This window comes from Carcharhinus amblyrhynchos, chromosome 6 (genome assembly GCF_965287045.1).
Source record: "Carcharhinus amblyrhynchos chromosome 6, sCarAmb.v2.hapA, whole genome shotgun sequence".
NCBI classification, from domain to species: Eukaryota; Metazoa; Chordata; class Chondrichthyes; order Carcharhiniformes; family Carcharhinidae; genus Carcharhinus; species Carcharhinus amblyrhynchos.
Window position 1 is genome coordinate 44,353,300 of NC_137329.1, and position 21,548 is coordinate 44,374,847.

At 41.0% G+C, this 21,548-nt stretch overlaps 1 protein-coding gene across 8 annotated transcripts in view; it reads right to left on the reverse strand.

Annotated features, from left to right (window-relative positions):
* The window catches only part of dagla (diacylglycerol lipase, alpha), a 379,214-nt gene that overhangs the window by 147,100 nt on the left and 210,566 nt on the right, over nucleotides 1-21,548 (reverse strand). For all 8 annotated transcript variants that reach the window (XM_080190329.1, XM_080190325.1, XM_080190324.1 and 5 more), the window contains 2 exons: nucleotides 7,467-7,678; nucleotides 3,740-3,841 (listed from right to left, as the gene is read on the reverse strand). In XM_080190329.1, the coding sequence (XP_080046455.1) occupies nucleotides 3,740-3,841; nucleotides 7,467-7,678 (314 nt within the window). The remainder of the gene's footprint in view (nucleotides 1-3,739; nucleotides 3,842-7,466; nucleotides 7,679-21,548) is intronic.

Genomic DNA, 21,548 nt, shown 5'->3' on the forward strand with positions numbered 1-21,548 from the left:
AATAGATTTAGAAATAAAATATAAAAATAAAGATTCTGCTTGGCTTTTATAAATCACTGATTATGACTCAGCTGGAGTATTGTGGGTAATCGAAGGGCAACACACTGTGGAAAGACACAAAGATCTTAGCTTTACCAGGGTATCACCAGTCATAAGGGACTTCGGTTACGCGAGGTTTGAAAGATTAGGGCTGTTTTCTTTGGAACAGAGAATATTAAGAGGTGGTCGAATAGAGGTTTTTTATAATTGTGATAAAATGGCTGCTGCTGATCACATGCTAGCTTCTGAAAGTTTGAGCAGTTTGACATTGAACAGGGGTGAACACCTTACACTTCTTGGAATGTAACACATCTTACATTGCGTAAATAGTCCAGCCAAGCTAACATAATGGTTTAGCAAGCAAGATGTCAGCCCCAGCCAGCTATGGACAAAGATTTGTGGTTCCTAATATCCAACGTGGAGTTACTGGCTTAACTGCTCCAAAACACAATGGCCTTCAACCAGGGTCTTATTAGTCAACCCATAGTGACACTATGATATCACCGAAACTTAAACTTAAAATCCTTTTACTTAATAAGATGTTTGATCTTATAGTCAGTTTCTGTTTGACCTCTAAAATAAACAGTAACTCCAGGCAAATAGTCTTTCACTGTCTACCACTTGATCAATGAACAGATAGCAGCAGCAGGTTGTCTGTCTCAGTACAATCACCTGTCCCTCATTAACTACTGGAATATTGGAATTGGTGTCGTCAAGCCAAATTCATCTCCATGTACCTTCTACCTTTATGAAAGTCTCACTTCTGGAAGAATGGATCACCTGCAACAGTCCACCAACCTGCCCTCGGAAGGAACTTTCCATTAGACATTTGATTCTGGATTCAGAACTCATGTAACACATAACCAATATTTTATGGTCTGGCTCTGTAGCCTTTTCTTTCCTTATCCCACTTTTGGAGTATGAGCGCATAGCAGGTGAATGTTGTAAAGCCCCTTTCCTGCATTTTGCATATATGTTAAATAAAGCAACTCTTTTATTTTTATCGTATCTCAAGTTTGTTGTGCGAGTTATTCATAATGGATTAGAATATTGCAAGTTTGAAGGGTGGAGGTAGGTGAAAGATACACCACCACACTTATAAACGGGTAAACCAAAAATCAAAAACACCTTCCTGTTTTACCAACAAATAATCAGAGGAGGAATTAGTGTTTAAATTAAGCACCCCATAACAATTATAAAAGATTTGATAGAGTAGCTAAATAAAAGCAATTCCATCTGATAAGTGGGTCAATAACTAGACACCTTGGATTTAAAATCATTAGCAGAGAGGATAAGGAGGTTTTTGTTCACTTTGAACTATTGGGGTCTGAAGTACACCACCTGATAAACAATTTTAAAAGGAGTTGAAAGGTACTTGAGGATGAAAGAATTACCATGTTACAATGAAAAAGCAAGGACTAAGGATAACTGCACTATCAAGGACCTAACATTGGAACAATGACCTAAACTATGTTTCACATCCTCCACTACTTATATTACCTGTCTAAGTGAACTTAATTTTAGCTGAGGTTAGAACGCCCTGCGCTTTCAGTTGTTTTCTTTTTCATTGTTGTTTTCCCCACTTCTTCAGCCTCCTCAAAAATCAGGTTGAAATGCTGAATCTGGAATGCTAATACTGATTGTGATTATTCATTGAAGATGCATGACTATAAAAGAAGGACTGAAAACCTTGGTGATTTTCATTCACTTCCTAATCCTTGTGTAACTTTCATCTGCTCCATCAATGCATAACCGTCACCATCCTCAAAAAGCACTGAGGAATGGGTAAAAAATGCAATTTTACTGACGATATCAAATATCCCAGAATAACATCTCCCACACCTTATGTCACTAAATCATGGCCCTTATTAGATTATCCATATATCTCTCATCATCTAGATGGTTTATCTACAATTGTTGCTTCCTCTCCAGCAATCAGATAGTGTCAATTCCTGAAATTCTCAGCTAGTCTCTCAGAAAAATAATGATCATATTACAATTGCATTCCACATAAATTTTGAAAGTGACATACTCAACTCCCAAACAAGTACCTTCAAGTTAAACAAAGCCAGTTACCTAAGTATGAGGAAAAAAGCTGGCTAAAGTTGAGTGGGTAAATGGAGTAAAAGCTACGGACAACAGGAAACATTTAAATAAATAATTCAAGATGTTCAATGAAAATACATTCCATTAAAAAATAAAAGCTCAACAAGAAAATCCATCCTCGCTTACTAAGGATATTAAGGGTAGTGCTTCATTAAAAAGAAGAGGCTCATAATACTGCAAATAATACTAGTATGGCTGAGAATGGTATAGAAGCCAGAAAAGAGTCAGCAAAAAGTTGATAAAAATACATAAAGTAACCAGGAATATAAAATCAGGTTGTGTTGCAAGAGTTTTTAACCAACATATAAAAAGGAGGAAAATAGCTAAAGTAAATATGGATACATTAGAGATAAAATAAATCATCATGGGGAATAACGAAAATGCAGAGACATTGAACAGGTGTTTTCTATCCATCTTTACAGTAGGAGACACAAATTACATACTAGAAATAGCGACTAACCAAGGAACATATAAAACTCAGGAACTTAAGATAGTTAATATGAGCAGAAAAAAAATTGGACAAATTTAAGGGACCAAAATATAACAAATCCTCAGGATCTGATGCCTATTTTTTCTGGTCAAAAATAGATAGCTGCAAAGAAAGTGGATGGGCTAGTTATGATGCTCCAAAATTCCCTGGATCCCAGAATAGTTGCAGCAGATTGCAAGTTGGTAAAATGTAATACTGCTGAAGGAAGTAAAGAGGAAACATGGAAATACCAGCCAGTTAGCCTGATACCACTTGTTGGAAAGATACTGGAATCTTCAATTAAATAAGTTTTAACAATGCACTTAAAAATCAAAGCATGATCAGACGAAGTTAGCATGGTTTTGTGAAAGGGGAATTGTCTTTGACAAATTTATTAGAATGCTTTGAGAATGTAACTTTGGAATTCTCTACCTGAGGGGATTTTGGGTGCTCCACTGTTGAATATATTTAAGGCTGAGATAGGATAGGCAGCCAAGGATCACCCATGATGGCCACTGAATAGCAGAGTAGACTTGATGGGCCATATGGGCTACTTCTGTTCCTATTCCACATTCTTATTCAGGACTACAATTGTTTTTGCAATGTGAGATAGATTTATGGAAGCTGGGACAATCCCAACATTCCTTCTTTCTTGAAAAAGACTGTTTTTGGACTTTATCATGTTGTGGTCTACCATTCAGTCTGTACCTCATCACACAGAAGTTGCCTGATCCCAGAAGCCATCAAAACAATATGACAATTGGAATCTCAACATTATTTCATAAGGAAGGAAAAGGGGAATATAAATCAGGTGGTTAGCCAATTCAAGTTTGCACTTAAGCATCTTATTGCAGCCCATCGCATTAGCAAGGCAGAAGAATAGATTGGTGTGCACCCAGGGAGAACTAAAGAATATGAAAAATATGTATTTGAGTTGGCAGCAAAAAATATAGCGTAAAGCAAAATAAACAAAACATTAAAAAAACTGAAGTAGCATCTCTTCATTTTAATAACTGTGTAAGTTCCAAGAGCAGATCATCAGAACTATTCGTGTGTTGTGTGTAAGCAGGATGTTATTGATCAATGTTATTGATCAAAAAATATACTTACACTCTTTGTACTCACCCAAGGTAACATTCTTTGCGGTAGTGTCATTACAGGAGTGGTAGTATCGCACTAACCAGACAATTCCTATGATTGCGTATGCAAATTCTATCAGCACAATTGCTGCAAGGAAGAAACACAATCAAGTGCCCAGATTGTATTTTTTTGCAAATACATAAAACTAATTTTTAAAAACATATCTATACATATTTGTATGTAGTCAGCAGACAATTTAGTACCAAATTATTCTACTCAAAAATCAAACACTCCATTTACTTAGTAGCATACTTGTCTGTCAATTTAAGGATACTGTGTGGTTGTTGAGCATCAGAATCAGTCGCAAAACTAGTCTCTGATTACTGGTAATTGGCTTCTGCAGATATTGCTTGCCATTCCAATTGTACCATTGTGAAAATGTAAAGTTAATTTTCTTTCTTTTTCCATAACACGCTAAATGCTTAAATCTTTGGCTGCATTTAATGACAGCGAGGACATACATTTCCACAATACACACACAGCAAGTCTGGACAGGTCTGGATTATAAATTCAGAACAAAATAGTTTTAAAAATAGCAACAAAATCCATAAAATCCTGAAAGTATAGTAGGTCAGTCTGTATCTGATAAAGTAAGCATCATCGTAATTTCCAATCAGCTATTGTTAGAGTTCCTATGACTGCTCCCTTCACCACTGGCCAAAAATTCAGTTGGGCCAGTCAGATCCACAATGTGGTTACAAGAGATGTGCAGACATTTGGGATCATAATATTGCAGAAACACCAACACTATAAAGGATAAGCATGGCAAGTTTTGGGAATTTTGGGTAACGAGAGATATTGTGAGCCTACACAAAGAGAAAAGGGAAGCATTTGTCAAGGCTAGGAGGCTGGCAACACACAAAGCAAATGTGGAATACAAGGAAAGTAGAAAGGAACTTAAGCAAGAGTAAGGAGGGCAAAAAGGGGTCATGAAAAATCATTGGCCAGCAGGATTAAGGAAGATCCCATGGCTTTTTATACAATTATAATGAGCAAGAGGGTAAGGGAGAAGGTTGGCCCACTCAAGAACAAGGGAGGAAATCTGTGCAAGGAGCCAAAGGAAATGGGCGAGGTATTAAATGAGTACTTTGCATCAGTATTCACCAAAGAGAAGGTCTTGGTGGATGATGAGTCTGAGAAAGGGTGTGTTGATAGTTTGAGTCATGCTGAGATCAAAAAGGAGGAGGTATGAGGGTTCTTCAGAAATATTAAGGTAGATAAGTCCCAGGGTATGATGGGATATACCGCAGAATACTGAGAGGCAAGGGGAGAAATTGATGGAGCCTTGAGCGAAATCTTTGTATCCTCACTGGGTCCAGGAGAGGTCCCAGAGGATTGGAGAATAGCCAATGTTGTTCCTTTGTTTAAGAAGGGTAGCAAGAATAATCCAGGTAATTACAGGCCAGTGAGCCTTATGTCAATGGTAGGGAAATTATTGGAGAGGATTCTTTGAGACAGAATTTACTCCCACTCGGAAATAAGTGGACGTATTAGCGAGGGGCAACATGGTTTTGTGAAGGGGAGGTCATGTCTCACTAACTTGATCGAGTTTTTCGAGGAAGTGACGAAAATGATTGATGAGGATAGGACAGTCGATGTTGTCTACAAGGACTCTGGTAAGGCCTTTGACAAGGTCCCTTATGGCAGACTGGTGCAGAAGGTGACGTCACATGGATTCAGATGAGCTGGCAAGGTGGGTACAGAACTGGCTAGGTCATAGAAGACAATGGGGAAACAGAGGAAGGGTGTGTTTCAGAATGGAGGGCAGTGACAAATGTTGTTCCTCAGGGATCAGTGCTGGGACCTTTGCTGTTTATAATATATCTATATAAATGATTTGGAGGAAAATGTAACTGACTTGATTAGTAAGTTTGCAGATGACACAAAGGTTGTCTTTGGTTTGTGAATAGCAATGAGGACCATCAAAGGATACAGCAGGATATAGATCAGTTGGAGACTTAGGCAGAGAGATGGCAGATGCAGTTTAATCTGGACAAATGTGAGGTAATGCATTTTGGAAGGTCTAATACAGATAGGAAATATACAGTAAATGGCAGAACCCTTAAGAGTATTAATAGGCAGAGGGATCACGGTGTACAGGTACACAGGTCACTGAAAATGGCAATGCAGCTGGAGAATGTAGTCAAGAAGGCATACGGCATGCTTGTTTTTATTGGCCGGGGCACTGAGTTTAAAAACGGGCAAGTCATGTAGCAGCTTTGTAGAACCTTAGTTAGGCCACACTTGGAATATAGTGTCCAATTCTTAGCCACACTACCAGAAGGACATGGAGGCTTTGGAGAGGATACAGAAAAGATTTACCAGGACGTTGCCCGGCATGGAGGGCATTAGCTATGAGAAGTGGTTGGAGAAACTTGGTTTGCTCTCACCGGAATGACAGAGGCTGAGGGGTGACCTGATAGAAGTCTATAAGATTATAAGGGGCATGGACAGAGTGGATAATCAGAAGCTTTTCCCCAGGGTGCAAGAGTCAATTACTAGTGGCATAGGTTTAAGGTACAAGGTGCAAGGGGCAAGAGGCAAGGTTTAAACGGGGTGTACGAGGCAAGTCTTTTTTTTTACACAAAGAGTGGTGAATGCCTGGAACTCGCTGCTGGGGGAGGCAGTGGAAGCAGATATGTTAGTTATTTCTAAGGGGCCTCTTGACAAATACATGAATAGGATGGGAACACAGGGATATGATCCCTGGAAGGGTAGGGGGCTTTAGTTCAGTCAGGCAACATGGTCGGTGCAGGCTTGGAAGGCCAAAGGGCCTGTTCCTGTGCTGTAATTTTCTTTGTACATGAACATGATTCAAAGAGAAGGTCAGGGCAATTATGACTGCACAATAAGCATGGCCTTGCCAGTGTCACTCACATAGAATCATAACATTTTAACAGCACAAAAGTAGGTCAATGGTCTTGTTGTGGCTGCCAGGCAGCTCATATAGTCCTTTCCCTGTAGCCCGGCAAAAATTTTCCCCTCAGATAATTATCTAGTACCCTTTTGAAAGTCAAAATTATATACTGCAAGAGTACATTTCAGACCCTGTCTTGAGCTACCTAAAGAAGTTCTTCCTCGTGTTGCTTTAGTTCTTTTGCCAATTTCTTAAATGGAGTCATCTGGTTCTCGGCCTGATGATGTTAAATACCTCTATCACATTACATAGGATATATGCCACAGAAACAGGTTCAACTAATTCATGCTGACGCATGAACGGTCAGATTTAAATTAAAGGGCAGATATTTGCCTCAGGCAGTGATAGTGAACAGGCATAATGATGGACCTCACATTATATGCAGACCTATTCTTCAATTCCATTACAAACAATGGAATTGAATATCCGGCATTGTATAAAATGGGCAGCAGATCCAATAATGGCTGTTAAGCACCACTACCCAAGACAAATTACAACTTCTAATTGTGTGCATGAAAGAAACTGTAATGCCCTAATTTTATGAATTTTGGTAAACTAAATTAACATGCACATTTCCTCTGCAATGATTGATATGAAAGGGAGCAGTTCCAAGCTTTGTCCAAATACATTCAGTCTAATTCACTTCTGAAAGACTCTTTCTAAATTAGTTTTTCATATGCATTTATGAAAAGGGTGTTGGATGCAGTTTGGGAAGCTTCGCAATTTAAAGAGAAAAGGTTGTTTCAGCACAAATCAAAATTTCACAATACTATCAGAATAAATCTCACATCTTACCCATACGGATATACAGAATATATTGCATGGAATCTCGTGGCTCTGTGTAAAGGATGCTTCCTCGCATACTCAACCAGATTATAGCAGCCTCTGATATCACACATGCGATGAGAATGCCCAAGTATCCTCTGCCATGATCAACCAGGTTGAGTGAGCATGGCTCTTGAGGGCTGTATGTTAGGCCAAAAAGAACCACAGCAAGAACGACAAACCTGCAAAAAGAAAACAGATGCCATGAAATGGGTGCAACTGACTTTGTTTCTCTGACAAGTTACATAAGAACATAAGTAGCAGGAGCAGGAGTAGGCCATCTAGCCCTTCGAGCCTGCCCCATCATTCAATAAGATCATGGCTGATCTGAAGTGGCTCAGTTCCACCTTCCCGCTTTCTCCCCATAACCCTTAATTCCCCTGCCTACCAAAAACCTATCTACCCGTGTCTTAAATATATTTAGCGAGGTAACCTCCACCACTTCAATGGGCAGAGAATTCCAGAGATTCACCACCCTTTGAGTGAAGAAGTTCCTCCTCAACTCTGTTCTAAACTGCCCCCCCATCTTGAGGTTGTGCCCTCTAGTCCTGTTGTCCTTTCTGAGCAGGAAGAATCTCTCTACCTCTACCCTATCCATCCCCTTCATTATCTTATACGTCTCTATAAGAACCCCCCTCATCCTTCTAAACTCCAACGAGTACAGACCCAGTCTATTTAGTCTCTCCTCATAGTCCAACCCCCTCATCTCCAGTATCAGCCTAGTGAACATCCTCTGCACTCCCTCCAAGGCCAAAATATCCTTGCGCAAGTGCGGCGACCAAAACTGCACACAGTACTCCAGCTGTGGTCTCACCAATGCCCTGTACAGTTGCAGCAAGAATAAGTTACAATGACAAACATGAACACCCCCAAATCAGGAGAAGACTTAGCACGTCACCATCCCAATTGAGGATCAAGTCATACCTATGCACTACTTAACATTGCTAACTTATTTTCCTTTCTCATTGAAGTCATAGAATGCAACAGTGCATAAGGAGGCAATTCTGCCCATCAAGTCTGTACTGACTCTCTGTCAGAGCATCTTACTCATGCCTTATCCCTGTAATGCCACATATTTACCCCTAACATATACATCTTGGGACATTAATGGCCAAGCCGTCTAACCTGCAAATCTTTGGACAGTGGAAGGAAACTGGAAGAAATCCCCGCAAACATAGGGAGAATGTGCAAATTCCACACAGTCATCCAAGACCAGATTTGAACCAGGTTCCTGACGCTGAGGCAGCAGTGCTAACCACTGTGCATTCAGTTAGAGAGCTATTGAAACCAGGGGAACGATGCAAAGTTTCCCGAGACTTTGTAACAATATTTTGAAGAAAAAAAGATTATCACCAGTATGACTAATTGGATTTGTGGGATTTGGTGATTCTAATGTTGATAAATAGTAAAACCATTAGAACCAGTCGTTGAAATAAAACACCTGGGCAACTAAACATTAGATTAGATAAAGAAAGAAAAGAAAGTCTAATGGAAATAAGGTAGAGACCAATGTTGATTATTTGGCCTGGAAGGTCTGTTTCCATGCAAGAGACCAATGGCATTTTAGTGCAAAGCTCCATATTTTTAATACACATCAAACTCTATTTTTGGTGCAAACAAACATCGAAGAACTGAATGATGTGTATTCAGATTTGGTCTTTTATCAATAGAATTCGATTCTAAATCTAATGCTAAAGATGGCATGAGGGTCCAATATATGATGAGTATGGTCAATCTCAGTCCAGCAAAACTAACTGACAATAATTGACCCTCTATAACTGCTGTGGGAAATGTAATTGAGGATTTCTTATTTAGAGCATACAGTTGCATTTTGCCAGAAAAATTGTTTCGTAAATGATCATAAGCCACAATTTTGATCTTTAATTTACATCAGTTTTACATATCTTTCTATCATCATTCACTTGCTGCTTACTCAAATTCAGCAAGTATAAGCACATAATCCTCTTTTGATCTCTCAGATGATGGATCAGTTGCCATCATCTCTAAACACCACACTAAAGTATATACTGCCTGGGCAAATTCTTCCAAGAGCTTTGGTAACATGTGCCAGTTTAACAATGGTTATTCTGACGTCAGGCTGGGCACAACTAGAGAAGAACAGTTAAATGAACTTTTTGAACTATGCTATACATAGTTATTTTACTGTTGCAACCAAAAAAAAGGAGACCTGGGATGACAGGTCCTTGGATCTTCTGCCTTTACATGGAGATCTAGCTGAGGGGCTTAAGCAAAGTAAACTACTACAATTTTAACTTTCCCAACATTGACTGGGACAGCCATATTATTACAGGATTGGATGGAGAGAAATTTGTTGAGTGTATGCAGGAGGAATTTCTCATTCAGTATATGGATGGCCTGACTAGACAGGGGGCAAACCTTGACCTCCTCTTGGTAAATAAGGAAGGGTAGGTGACAGAAGTGCTAGTGAGGGATCACTTTGGGGCCACTGAACATAATTCTATTAGTTTTAACATAGCTATGGAAAATGATAGTTCCGGCCCAAAAGTTAAAATTCTAAATTGGGACAAGGCCAATTTTGATGGTACCAGGCAGGAACTTCCAAAAGTTAATAGAGGAGCCTGTGGGAAGGCAAAGGGACATCTGGTAAGTGGTACACTTTCAAAAGTGTGTTGACCTGGGTTCATGGTAAGTACATTCCTCTTAGAGTGAAGGGCAAGACTGACAGAAGTAGGGAACTCTGGTTGACTTGGGATATTGAGGCCCTGATCAAGAAGAAGAGCTGGGGTCAAGTGAATCCTTTGAAGACGATAAGGGGTGCAGGAGTAGAGTTGAGAGAGAAATCATGAGGGTTAAAAGGGGGCAGATAAGGCAAAGGGGGAGAATCCAAAGGGCTTCGACAAATACATGAAGGACAAAAGAGTAACAAGAGAGAGAACAGGGTCTCTTAAGGATCAAAAATTCATCTGTGTGTGGATCCACAAGAGATGGATGAGATCCTACATGAATATTTCTCATCAGTATTTACTGTTGACAAAAGCATGGATGTTAGGGAACTTGGGGAAATAAATAGTGATGTCTTGATTACAGAGGTGGTGGTCCTGGAAGTCTTAAAACGTATCAAGGTAGATAAATCCCCAGGACTGATGAAGTGTATCCCAGGACATTGTGGGAGGCTAGGGAGGAAATTGCAGGTCCCCTAGCCGAGATATTTGAATCATCGATAGTCACGGGTGGGGTGCCTGAAGATTGGAGAGTGGCAAATGTTTAGCCTTTGTTTAAAAAGGGCTGCAGGGAAAAGCCTGGGAACTACAGGTCAGTGAGCCTCATATGTGTAGTGGGTAAATTGTTGGGAAATATTTTGACAGACAGGATCTAAAGTTATTTGGAGACACAAGGACTGATTAGGGACAGTCAACATGGCTTTGTCAGTGGAAAATCATGTCTCACAAATTTGATTTGAGTTTTTTGAAGGGGTAACCAAGAAGGTAGATGAGGGCAGCGCAGTTGATGTTGTCTACATAGACTTTAGCAAGGCCTTTGACAAGGTACCACATTATAGGTTGCTGCATAAGGTTGAATCTCACGGGATCCAGAGTGAGGTACCCAAATGGATACAAAATTGTCTTCTTGACAAAAGCAAGAAGGTGGTTGTAGAGTGTCATTTTTCAAACTGGAGGCCTGTGATCAGCAGTGTGTCTCAGGGATCAGTGCTGAGTCTACTGTTATTTGTCATTTATATTAATGATTTGGATGAGGATATAGGAGGCATGCTTAGTAATTTTGCAGATGACACTAAGATTCGTGGCATAGTGGCCAGCGAAGAAAGTTATCTCCAATTGCAACGGGATCTTGATCAATTGGGCCACTGGACTGACGAATGGCAGATGGAGTTTAATTTAGACAAATGCAAGATGATGCATTTTGGTAGACTGAACCAGGGCAGGACTTACCCAGTTAATGGTAGGGCGTTGGGGAGAGTTACAGAACAAAGAGATCCAGGGGTACATATTCATTGCTCTTTGAAAGTGGAGTCACAGGTGGACAGAGTGACCACCAGAATGGTGAAGAAGCATTTGGCATGCTTGGTTTCATCAGTCAGAACACTGAATACAGGAATTGGGATGACTTGTTGAAGTTGTACAAGACATTGGTATGGCCACACTTGGAATACTGTGTGCAGTAAACTAGAAAGAGTGCAGAAAAGATTTACTTGGATGCTACCGCAACTTGATGGTTGCATTATAAGGAAAGGCTGGATAGACTGGGACATTTTTCTCTGGAGAGTAGGAGGCTAAGGGGTGACCTTATAGAGGTCTATAAAATAATGAGGGGCACAGGCAAGATAGATAGTCAATATCATTTCCCAAAAGTAGGGGAGTCTAAAACTAGAGGGCATAGGTTTAAGATGAGAGGGGAGAGGCACAAAAGTGTCAGAGGGGCACTTTTTTTCACACAGAGGGTGGTGAGTATCTGAAACAAGCTGCCAGAGGTAGTAGTAGAGGCAGGTACAATTTTGTCTTCTAAAAAGCATTTAGATAGTTACATGGGTACAATGGGTAGAGAGGGATATGGGCCAAATGTGGGCAATTGGGATTAGCTTTGGGGTTTGAAAAAAAGGGCGGCATGGACAAGTTGGGCCGAAGGGCCTATTTCCATGCTGTAAACCTCTATGACTATCTGATCCCTGAGGCATGATGCTGGTCACAGGCCTCCAGTTTAAAAAACATCCCTCTACAATCACCTTCTAGCTTCTGTCAAGAAGCCAATTTTGTATCAATTTAGATACCTTACCCTGGATCCTGTGGAATTTAACAATATGCAACAAATGAAGTACAGCTTTAAGTAACCTTAATTTTGCGTTTCTGTATTTGGGTGCTAAGAGTTAAAGTTTTAATTCTAGTTTCATGCAAAACAAAAATTCCGACAAGTCTGTCATTAGGTTTAGGGGGTTTTGCAATGTTAAAGCAAATACAAGATTTAAAATCTCGGTTGTTGCTTAGTAATCAGGCCATACACTGATAAAGCAAAAGCAGATAAGTTGGTGCGAGGAGAAGTTGGACACAGGAACGGGAACTATGGAGAGCAGATAATCTAAAATAACAAAATAAGGTTCAGAAATCATGGTTTTGGGACAAAAGGAAATCCCAGAAAGCGAGTTAAGTGAAGGAAAGAGAACAGGAATCTGAACAAGGTCTGATTCACTGAAGTTAAAGTGAGCAGAGAAAGTACTACAAATTAACGAGTCAGCTCCAGGATGCAGATTTAAAGTCAGCTTGAGAGATGCAAGTGGTCCAGAGTGATCCAATGTTTGGTGACACTTCAATATAGTCTGTAAAGCAGTGATATTCTGTTGATACAAAAGGATAGCTGAGAGATCGCATGAATGCATGAAAACATGTGGCGATCCAGGGCAGAGGAATACTGGATGGAGAGGCTGGGACCATGGAGGTGGATCATCGGTAAAATTGTCCGAACGAAAGCATCATTTGGGAAAAGATTCTAACGTGTGTTCTTCAAGAGCAGAGTTTGGAAGTCATGTGAAAATCAGAGTTCCAGCTAGACCTGTTGGCTCACAATGTGACAAGCATGTGGAGGGAAATTGATGAGTAATCCATATAGGGTGTTTTAGGTGGCACCTGCCACTTAGTTTCAAATGTTGTGGTATCTGGCACAAACTTGCCTATTGGTTTACATGGCGTTTGTACGTACTGAGAACATCAGAGTATAAATTAGATTTTGTAATGTGTGTTATATTTTCAAACCTGTATTTGTATCTATAAAGGTATAAATAGCTTGGATCATAACAAATATGCTTTTCTGCACGTATTGTCAAGACTTTCATAATAATAGAATCTAGCACTTCCCTAATCACTGAGGTCAGGTTAATTAGCCTGAAGTTCTCTGCTTTCTCTTTCCCTCCTTTCCTGAATAGCAATGTTATATTTGCTAACTTCTAATCTGCTGGATATTTATCATTCAGAGCTTTACTAACAAGTACATTTGACCCAATTTGAAGATTAGCACACAGCACTCAATTAGTCAAAAAGGAATACGTAATACCTCTACCAAAAACACTCCCAAACTGGACTGCTAAGGAGCCAAATGTAAAGGAGGATTGTTTCATCATCACAGTTGTTAGATAGCAGTGCAAATGTTGGATCAGTAGATTAAGTGTTTCATTGGAATGGAAAGCAACACCATGAAATGCAGTTCACTGCGCTATACCATCTCCTGGAATCACACAATAGATTCCTTAAAACAGAACAGAATGTCTTAGCTATGCATATTTCAATTTCCATTAAAATTAGTCTATGTTCAACTAGCTCTTGACGCCATTTTTATCACAATCAGGGTATTCCCACAATGTTTTGTCATGAGACCACTCAACTTTTTCCTTTCATCACCTTTGCATGCTTTTACAAGGAGCTTTTAATGACTTTCTTCAAAAATGTGTTGCAAACTACATCCTGTGGAAATCTAGCAATTTAAAGCTATTGTGGCTGAATGAGAGTGGCAAGAAAATAATGTTGATATGAGTCACCTAGAAATATTTTGATATTGTTAACAGGATGTGGGACATACAAAGAGTTGCTAAGTATTAATGATTAACCAATTCCAGGTTTTTAAATTTGAAATGAAATACTTAAAAGATGTCTGTTTTTTTCTGTACTTTACAAAATACCAAAGGTGCAGCTTCCTTTGGATTCTGAGTTTTCCATGAGACCTGACACTCTCAATTTGAAAAACATATAATTTTCATAGGTCAGCTAACTAGAATTGTAGTCCAAACATAACTACAATTGCTTATCTATAAGATTCATATTGGACAAGACTCTACTTATAGCAATCTGGCAATGAAATTGTGTGGGTGCAGACTTGTGCATGAGAGTTGGGAAAGAGCACATCCTGAGTGAGACACAGTCAGAGTGAGCATATTGGGAACTTGGTGCACAGTTGGAATTTGGTGCATAGGAGAAAGAAGTGCTTCTTGCTTTCTAACTTTTTAATCTTCAGAGAAAATGTTCTTGCCCAACTGCAGGAATAGAGGCTACAAGGAAAAGCTAAGTGGTAAGTGGTGAACAAATATAAAGGCTATTTTAAGGAAAGTTAAGAGCTCTAGCTTTTAAAATCATCTAATTGAACATAAGAACATAAGAACATAAGAAATAGGAGCAGGAGTAGGCCATCCAGCCCTTCGAGCCTGCCCCGCCATTCAATAAGATCATGGCTGATTTGTCGCTGCTCAGTTCCACTTTCCCGCCCTCTCCCCATAACCCTTAATCCCCTCTCCTATCAAAAACCCATCAACCCGCGTCTTAAAAATATTTAGCGAGGCAGCCTCCACCACTTCAACGGGCAGACAATTCCAGAGATTCACCACCCTTTGAGTGAAGAAGTTCCTCCTCAACTCTGTTCTAAACCGCCCCCCTTTTATCTTGAGGCTGTGCCCCCTAGTCCTATTGTCTTTTTTGAGCGGGAAGAGTCTCTCCACCTCTATCCTATCCATCCCATTCATCATCTTATACGTCTCAATGAGATCTCCTCTCATTCTTCTAAACTCTAACGAGTACAAGCCCAGTTTATTCAGCCTCTCCTCATAGCTCAACCCCCTCAACTCCGGTATCAGCCTAGTAAACCTCCTCTGCACTCCCTCCAATGCCAAAATATCTTTGCGCAGGTGCGGCGCCCAAAACTGCACACAGTACTCCAGTTGCGGCCTCACCAATGCCCTATACAGCTGCAGCAAGACCTCCCTACTTTTATATTCAATCCCCTTCGCTATGAAGGCCAGCATCCCATTCGCCTTCCTGACCACCTGCTGCACCTGCAAGCTGGGTTTTTGCGACTCATGCACAAGGACCCCGAGGTCCCTCTGCACCGTCACCTGCTGCAGTTTTTCGCCTCGTAAGTAATAGTCCTTCCTACCATTTTTCCTACCAAAGTGGACCACCTCACACTTGCCAACATTAAATTCCATTTGCCATTTCCTGGCCCATTCGCCCAGCCTATCTAGATCCTTCTGCAGACTCTCCACACCCTCCGCACAATTTGCCGTTCCTCCAATCTTGGTGTCATCAGCAAATTTCGACACTCTACACTCGGTTCCCTCCTCCAGATCATCTATATAAATGGTAAAAAGCTGAGGTCCCAGCGCCGACCCCTGGGGCACTCCACTAGTCACCATCCGCCAATCCGAATAGCACCCGTTGACCCCCACTCTCTGCCTCCTATTTGACAACCAATCCTCTATCCACGCTAACACCCTACCCCCAACTCCATGTCCCTCGACCTTCTGCAATAACCTCTTGTGAGGCACTTTGTCAAACGCTTTCTGAAAATCTAGAAAGACCACATCCACCGGCTCTCCTCTATCCACCGCCCTAGACACATCCTCATAGAACTCCAGTAAATTTGTCAGACACGACTTCCCTTTAATGAAACCGTGCTGCGTCTGCTCTATCAAGCAATTCCCTTCAAGATGCCTCGCAATTTCCTCCTTAATGACAGATTCTAACATTTTACCTACCACAGATGTTAAACTAACCGGCCTATAATTCCCCGCCTTTTGCCTGGCACCCTTCTTAAACAACGGCATAACATTAGCCGTTTTCCAATCATCCGGCACTTCCCCGGAATCCAGCGACGTTTGGAAAATAACCACCAAGGCATCCACTATCACCTCCGCCATTTCTTTCAGAACCCTCGGATGCATTCCATCCGGTCCTGGGGACTTGTCCACAATCAGCCCCTCCAGTCTGTCGAGCACCGCCTTTCTAGTAACAGTAATGTCATTAAGACCCTCCAGACCTACCACCTTTCCATCGCTAACACCCGGCAAATTATTCACGTCCTCCTCCGTGAAGACAGAAACAAAAAAGTTATTCAATACCTTAGCCATTTCCCCATCCCCTACCCCTCGGTCCCCTTTCTCATCCTCTAAAGGACCAACATTCACCCTAGCCAGCCTCTTCCTTTTTATATATTTATAAAAACTCTTGCTATCCTTTTTTATATTAAGCGCTAGCCCAGCTTCATAGTTTCTCCTACCCTTCTTTATCAACTTCTTTGTCAATCTTTGTTGACATTTAAACCTCTCCCAATCCTCTTCTCGCCCACTACTCTTAGCTACTCTAAATTCCTCCGCTTTTAGTTTAACACTTTCCTTCACCTCCTTCGTTATCCACGGCTTATTACCTCTCCTCTTACTATCCTTTTTGACCATCGGAATAAATTTCCGTTGAGCACCAAGAAAGATCTCCTTAAAGATCCTCCACTGCTCCTTAACAGACCCTCCCTCCAACGCGCTCTCCCAGTCCACATTCGCCAATTCTTCTCTCATCCTACCGTATTTCCCTCTATTCAAACAAAGGACGCGTGTCCGGGAACCCATTTTCTCCTCCTCCATCTGCACCAGAAACTCCACCATACAATGATCACTCTCCCCAAGAGGATCCTTCACCACAAGGTCCCTAATTCTACCCGCTTCATTACATAGCACCAGATCCAAGATAGCTCGCTCCCTCGTCGGCTCCAACACACACTGTTCGAGGAAACTATCCCGGCAGCATTCCAAGAACTCTTCCTCGAGCCCCCCACGTCCAACATGGATCGACCAATCAATATGCAGATTGAAATCCCCCATAACTACGGCCGTCCCATTCCTGCACGCCGCACTTATTTGCGCGTTAACAGCCCGCCCCATCTCCAGATCATTATTCGGGGGCCTATAGACGACACCCACCAGCATCTTCCTCCCTTTGCTGTTCCTAATCTCCACCCACAACGATTCCACCCTCTGCTCCTTGGCTCCAATATCATCCCTTGCTACCACCGTGATGCTATCCTTAATCAGCAGAGCTACGCCCCCCCCCTTTTCCCTCCTGTCTATCCTTCCTAAACACTTGATAGCCCTGTACATTCAGCTCCCAGTCCCTGTCACCCTGCAGCCACGTCTCTGTAATGGCCACCAGATCGTATCCATTTGTGTCGATCTGCGCCACCAGCTCATCCACTTTATTCCGAATGCTTCGTGCATTCAGATAAAGTGCTTTCATCCCAGCCTTCACCTGGACCCTATTTGCCGCAACGCCACCAACTATACTCACGACCCCTACTCCCTCTATTATTGGGACATCCTTGGCCTCTTCCCTTACATGTACACTCTCCTTAACTTTAGACCTCGTAAGGTCACCTACCCTCACACCCTCCCGTAAGAGTCTTTGAATTAAAAATATGATTGGGGAGTTTAGTCCTGTCTTTTAATGGCCTGCAGCATGTGGCAATACTTAGATGCTCCTTGCACTCTAGAATACCATGTTTGCATGAACTGCCACTGATTTGAAAAGCTTGAGAGCCTGGTTTTGAAGCTTGAGCATCAGCTGGAGGCACCGTGGTGCATCTGTGAGGTTGAGGTTCAAGGATAGCATGTTTTTAGATGTGGTCACCCTGCAACTTAAGAAAATACAGTCAGAGACGAAATGGGTGGCCATCATCAGAGGAAGACTGGCAGGCAGGAAAACCCAGAGTGCATCTCACTCAAGAGCAATTTTCTGTATTGGAAAATGTGAGAGTGATGGTTCCTTTGTGGCATGCAGCCAAAGCCAACCTCACAGCACTCTGAGTGACTCAGCTGCACAACGGGAGGAGTAAAAAATGGAACAGCAATATTGGCAGGAGACTCAATAGTGAGAAGTGCAGACAAACATTTCTATGGTTGCAGGCGTGACTCCAAGATGGCATCAGGGTCAAGGGTGTCATTGTATGGCTGAATGGAATTCTCAAGGGGGAGGGTGAACAGTCAGAGGTTGCAGTTCACATTGGTATCAACGACACTGGTAAGAAGAGGGATGAGAAGAAAAGCAGGGCTTCAAGTTATCAGCTCTGGTGCCAGGTGCTATGGCAAGGCTGGAAGGTATTAATTTTAATACAAGGAATCTTAGAGGCATTGATTAGCACATGGAAATGTGACATTATTGCAATCACAGAGACATGGTTGAGCAAGGGACAGGACTGGAAGCTCAATATTCCAGGTCAGAGAATCTTCAAGCTATATAGGTGGAACTTAAAAACAAAAGGCGGCAATCACGTTGCTCAGAGTGTCCTATAGCACCCCACCTATGCCCCCAAATATCAAGGAGAGCAGATGCACAGAAGAATCTCAAACAAGTATAAAAAGAACAGGGTAATAATAGGATGGGATTTCAATTTTCCCAATATTAAGTGGATAGGCTTAGGGGGGGCAGAATTCTTAAAACAGAGCTTTTTGAGCCAGCACAAAGTAAGTCCAATAAGAGAGAGGGCAGTACGTGACCTAATTTTAAGGAATTAAGCCAGGTAAGTGGTAGAAGTGTCAGTGGGGGAGCATTTCAATGATAGTGACCCATAACTCAGTCAGATTTAAACTAGTTTTGGAAAAGGGCAAAGATGGACTGGAAATAAGACTCCTGAATTGGTGAAAGGCCTGTTTTAATAGGATAAGACAGGATCTGACCAAAGTGGACTGGGAGCAGCTACTTGTAGGAAGATCCAATGATGTCAAAGCTGTAGGAATCATTACAAAAGTAAATTGAGAGATTACAATGCCAACATATTCCCATAAAGGTAAAGGGTGGGACCAACAAGTCTGGAGAAATCTGGATAAAGTTTAAAGTTTACTTATTAATCACAAGCAGGCTTGTGACTACATTAACACTGCAATGGAGTTACTGTGAAAATCCCGTTGTCACCTGTTCGGGTACACTGAGGGACAATTTAGTATATTAAGGGCAAGAGGGTAACCAGGGTATGGGTAGGGCCCATTAGGGACCAAATTTGCAATCTAGTTGTGGAGCCAAAAAATGAGCATTTTGCATCTGTGTTCACTGTGGAGAGGGACGATATAGGTATAGAAAACAGGGAGGGGACTGTGACATAATTGAATAAATTAACATTGAGAGGGAAGCGGTGTTAGCAGTTTTAGTAGGTCATCATGGAAGCATTTTGGTTCCACTGAAGCAATCAAGTGAAAGCCAAAAGAATTGTTCAGGTTGTGGTAACCTTAAAAAGGTTAGCACAACATTGAGAGTTTGGTAAGTCATCAGAAGATACATTTTGAGATCATCTAGTTTGTGGTCTCCAAAATGAGGCTATCCAACGAAAATAGCTTGCTGAACATGATTTGACTTTAAAGACAGCAGTAGAATTTGCAGTGTCAATACAACTGGCTACAAACGAGGCTTCACAATTTGGTGCAGGACTGAAGATCCATAAGTTGGGAATTGCCCATGAGAAGTCAAAACAGCAACAAGCATGTCACAGGTGTGCCAAAGTAGGTGGTTCAGCAAGTAAATGTTGAAGCAAGGACTGTCAATACAAGAATTGTGGCAAAATGGTTCAAATTGTGAAAGCTTATTTGGCTAGAACAGCTTTCTGCGAAGGATATTCAGAAGAATAATCTAGGTTCCTTCAAGAAGAGGAACAAGTTGCATTCTATGAATAGAATTTACAACATGGAAGAAAAGAATAACGATTGTGAAAAAAGAATGTCCAGAAATGTGAAGAAGAGCTCCAGCTGAACATCTTACTGTACAGGGTGAATCACATAGATTCTTGGTGATTCCAAAGTTAAGTGGACAACATATTAGGATGAAAGCTGGCACTGGTATTGCTATATCATTAATTCCTAATACTGTATACCAACAAAAGCTGAAACATCTTTAAAATCAGATGAACATCTGGTTTCATCGGAAATGCCACCCTGCTGCTTGCCCACTGAGCTCTGCATTGACCATGATGTAACTATTTATTGTCTTTAAAATCATCTGATTTTAAAGACAATAAATAGTTACATCATGGTCAATGCAGAGCTCAGTGGGCAAACAGCAGAGTGGCATCTCCGATTGGTCCATGATAGTTTTCCAGCTCAATCTGGGAGATAATGGTTGAAGTTAAAACTTAACTGGAATACTGTTAACAGACTAGTCAATGTCAAAACAGACCGACAATACCTCATGGATAAAAACAAGAATGTTTTTTTAAGAGATACTTGGCTCAATGAAGGGAATTCGAGTGGAACTCGAGATAAAGCCCAATAGTCAACCCAAAAGTCTCAGAGCAGTGCCATATGTAATTTGTCCCAAGGTCAAAGAAGAATTCGTATGACTTGTCAACACAGATGTACAAGAGCCCGTTAGAATGAGTGACTTGACAGCTCTGGCATGAAACCAGATGTTCAGTTTGTATTTGGACTGATTTTAAAACAACCATAAATCCAGTATAATATGCTGATCAATATCCGTTTCCTTTAATTGAAGATTTGTTTGCTGGGTTATCAAGTGGGCAGGAATCAGTAAGACTGATCTTTAATTAGCATATTTACAGATGAATGTAGCTGCTGGATCTCAATCATTGTTTACCGTTGTTACTCATAAAAGGTCTTTTTTGTTATAAAAGATTGCCTTTTCACATAATATTGCATCTATTCCAAAGATCGATGGATCAAATTTTAAGTGGTCTGTCTGGTGTACACAGTTACCTAGATAATATTCTGATTACAGGGTCCGGTGAACAGGGGCACTTGAATAATTTAGAAGTAACATTGGAACATCTTCAAGCACATGGTATGCATGTCAAGAAACAAAAGTGTGACTTTTCCAGATATCCATACAGTATTTGGGTCAGGTTATTGATTATAAAGGCCTAAAATAAAGCACCTAAAAAGTTGGTGGCTATTTTAGAAGCACCACATCCACAAATGAGATGAAATTAAGGTCCTTTCTAGGATTAGTAAATTATTAAGGCAAGTTTGTTCCTAACTTAGCTACATTTTTAAATTCATTGCATAATTTATTATGTACGAAACAGTCATGGGACTGGAAAACAAACTGCAATAAAGCATACAAGCTTGTCAAAGATGCTTTCCAGAAGTCTGAAGTATTGGTTTCATTTCAATCCGAAGGTACAATTACTGCTTGCTTGCGGCACTTTACCTTGAAGTAGGGGTAGTTGTTTCACATATTATGCCTTGGAGAGAAGAATAACCAATAGCTTTTGCTTTGTGCCTGGTGCTGAATCTAACTACGCTCAGCTAGA